This window comes from Oryx dammah, unplaced genomic scaffold (assembly GCF_014754425.2).
Source record: "Oryx dammah isolate SB20612 unplaced genomic scaffold, SCBI_Odam_1.1 HiC_scaffold_2, whole genome shotgun sequence".
Taxonomy (NCBI): domain Eukaryota; kingdom Metazoa; phylum Chordata; class Mammalia; order Artiodactyla; family Bovidae; genus Oryx; species Oryx dammah.
The window spans coordinates 172605367-172609032 of NW_024070186.1; the positions used below are offsets into that span (position 1 = coordinate 172605367).

At 53.3% G+C, this 3666-nt stretch overlaps 1 protein-coding gene across 1 annotated transcript in view; it reads left to right on the top strand.

Moving 5' to 3' along the window:
* The first annotated feature begins 2749 nt into the window (after positions 1 to 2749).
* The window catches only part of XYLT1 (xylosyltransferase 1), a 349644-nt gene continuing 348727 nt past the window's right edge, over positions 2750 to 3666 (top strand). Inside the window, exon 1 of the mRNA XM_040266531.1 lies at positions 2750 to 2800. Coding sequence (XP_040122465.1) covers positions 2750 to 2800 — 51 coding nt within the window. The remainder of the gene's footprint in view (positions 2801 to 3666) is intronic.

Sequence of the window (3666 nt, forward strand, 5' to 3'; positions counted from 1 at the left end):
GAGCAAAGCCCTATTATCATCCCACCCCATCCATTTCACAGAGCTTCCCAGGTAGTGTAGTGGCAAAGAATCCATTTGCCAATGCAGGAGACTCACATTTGATCCCTGGGTTGGGAAGACCCCCCTGGAGTAGGATATGGCAACCCACTCCAGCATTCTTGCCTGGAAAATTCAATGGACAGAGGAAGCTGGTAGACTACAGTCCATGTGATTGCAAAGAGCTGGACAGGGCTGAGTGAATACAGATGCACTCATTTTACAGATGAAAAACTGAGGCATAAAGGAGCAAAACAACTGATGCCGAAAGTCTCAGTTGAAAAGCGGCACAGCTGGCAATCTGTTTGACAGCCCCTTGAGGGTAAAGACTCCCCCAACTCTGCCCCCGCCCCCGGTTTCCATCTCATCCCCTAGCCTCGTGCTGGGAAAACCAGGATCTCAGAACTACTGATTCACCGATTTACTCTCCCCTCACTGAAAAGTGGTGATAAAACAAGATTCAGGGATGGGGTAGGGAAAGGTATCCCACAAATCAGCTAGAACTTCTTCAGAGCTCTGGCTCTCAGTTAATGCAAGCGTAGGAAGCACACTTAAAAAGAAAAATTCCTTAGGGAATCTTCCACATTTCTATATCACACTTGCCCAGCATGATGCCTAGCACAGAACAGGGTCCAATACATCTGTGTTGAATGACTGAATGAGCTTTTAAAATTCTCAAGAAACTTGCTGCTGTTGTGAAAGTCTGCTGCTGCCAGACGCTTAGGCATTACCTGGGCCCCACAAAGATGCTTGAGGTTCTGCTGTTTTGATCTGTCTCAGGACAGGAAGATAGTCCCTAGGATCCCGCTTTCCCATTCCCTCTATCTCAGGTGATTTTTCATCCTAAAAACCGCACATAAGCTGTTTATGGCATCCATAACCTGCTGGAGCTTTTAAACCTCTTTTTGGGGCGGCATTTTATGAGTTGAGATAAACAAAGAACTCTCTCTTTCTCCAGGGACCCAGGGGGCTGGATCCTTAACCTCACTCCAGCCTGTGGCTCTCGAGGGAGCTGAACAAGAGTGTGGGCCCCAAAGGACTGTGGTTAAACAGTCCTTTGGTTAAACTGTGCCACGTGGAGGAAGCAGATAACATCACTGCTGCCTAGAGGAGAAACGCAGCAGAACCACTGAAGCAAAGATGGGCTAGAGGGCAGGGATGTCAAGTGTCTCCAGGGCAGTCCTGGCTGGGTTGGGAAGCTCTCTTTAGATACTAAGCAAGAGTTCTAGGGACATGGCATGATGATCTTGGGGACCATCTCATTGAACTCTTCACTTGGCTTTAAAGAAACTGAAGTCTTGGGAAAGGACTTGGCCCGTCCAAGTCAGGTAAGCATCACAGTGACTTCATAGAGTAGAAGCAACCTTCCTTGCACCTATTCCCACCTTCCCATAAGACCTTGATCCCTATAGATTCTATAGGGTGGTTGGAGGGAAGCTGGCTTTGCCCCAGTGCCAGAGGAGGTGTATGGGACCTTGGCCAAGCTGATGAGCACATTCTATCTTTCTGGCCACAGTGCTTGGTTTAGGGGTGACCTGGGACCCGAAGCTGGCTCAATCAGAAAGAATATCTGGACCTTTGAGGAGAATGCTGGGAAATCCTGACCTTCCTTCTCTTGGGCTAGAAATGAACAAAAGATACAATTAGTCTGAGCAACTGATGCCAGGCTGTGACATGAAGAGAGAAACTCAGGATGAAGCTGGACTCATGAAAGGCAGAGAGGAGAGACGGAAAGAAAAGCAGTCCCAGGACATAGTTCTGAGTTGCTGGATCAAACCTCACCTGATGTCTTTTCTCTGGAACATTTGGTTATGTGATGCAGTAAACTCTATTTTTAAAGACATAATAAATGTTGTATTACTTGTAACCAAAATAGTCCTAGGTGATAAATAGATGGCCAAGACTTGTGTGACCATAGGAGCTTGCCTCCGTTCTATCTCACCCCTGGTTAGATGGGCTGAGCCCAAGGGGGGCGGCCTCTATGCTTGGCCACATGCCCAGCCAGGCTTGGATAGTCTGAAAGCTGAGCCTCGTCTGGAGTTTAGATCTCCCTAGTTGGCATTTTACACTGCCAGTTCAGGGAAATGGGTTGTCTTGTTACATGGATCCAGAAAGCACCTTCTCAGTGGCCACCCCCACTGCACGCTCATGAACCCAGAGCACTTCGTGCACGACTCCAAAGCAACATTGACCTCACTGTTAGTTAGTGACCAGCATGCACATCTGGCCCCTCGAGACTCCAGGCTTGCTGAAGGGGAGGTTAAGCCTCACTCACCTTTGGATTCCTGCACTTTGCCTTGATGTTCGTAGACTGTTGTTGAGCAAGTGAAACAATCTCTTTCCTGCTCCTTCTCATTATTCTTTCACTTTCTTCCCTTTAAAGTTAGGATCAGGTTGTAGAACACAGTGGATGAGATGCAAAGCCTTCACCCTGAGTCCCCAATTCACAAGCTGGGGGTTTGATCTGCTATGGTTTTTGGATAGTGCTGAGTCTTATCTGGGACACCCACTCCTACTATGGTCTCACCATGGGCTCAGGGCTGCTGGGCAAGAGGACACCAGAGAGAAAGACTGGAAAGACTGAGTCAGAGTTGGCTGACAATGAAACTTGAGCCCACTGGGATCTGTGAGCCTAAACCCTCATTGACAGAGGAGGACGCTCAGGCCCAGGGAGGAGTTCCTGGCTCAAGGTCACCAGGACAGTCCAGCCTTGATGGGAAAGAACTTGACTTTGCGAGGTAAGACCCACTTGTTCTCTCAGGAGGTGAGCCTTGGGCAGTCAGGAAGGCGAGCTTCAGGGTGGATGAGAAGGACCTGGTGGAAGGCAGGGACCAGTCTTTGGGGCTTGCAGCCTGAGGGTTGAGGAACTCCATGGAGTCTCTCTCTCTCCCCAGGAAAGCACTTGCTTGCCAACTGGGTTTGGAAGTCTCCTGGCTTGTTGGTCCTTAAGGATCAGAGGAGTGACTCAGTGAAGCACTTAGCACATCTTTGGCACTAGGGGACGGGGTGTGATTCAGGAGTCACGCACACTCCGGTGTAGCCTCCTCCCCTCCCCTTCAAGCTAGGGATCCAGGGATCGGCCGCGTGAGCCCCTTCCCTGGCTCAGACACTCCTGACACGTTTCTCGCGTCTCCACCTGCCAAGCAGTCTCTGCCCAGAGAAGACGCCTGGACCGCAAACTCCGGGCGGGGAGCTCGCTCCACTCAGCTGTTTCGTGCTTGCTTCCCACATGGAAGGCTGGATCTCAGGACCCCCGAGCCTCCCGACCTCCCCTAGATTCTGAGCGGGCCCGCCCTCACCCCAAGCTCCCTCTTCCTTTCCTGCCTCCGGCCTCGTCTCCTCGGCCGCGGGCGGGGACTGTCCCCCTTCCCCCCACCCACTCCCGCCGGGGTCCGGGGGACCCGGGGCCCTCTCTGCTCGCCGCCGCCCCCTTCCTCTCCCTCCTTCTTTTCCCTCCCTCGCCCCGCCCCCAGGCCCGCCCCTCTCCGCCCAGGCCCAGGTCGCCCCCGGCCCCGTGCCCCCAGCCCCTGCGCCCCCGGGCCCGGGGCAGGGGCTGCGGGGCGGGCGAGCCTCGCGGGCGAGGCCCCCGCCCTCCCCGCGCGCCCCGCCCGAGCGCGCGCACCCGCCGCC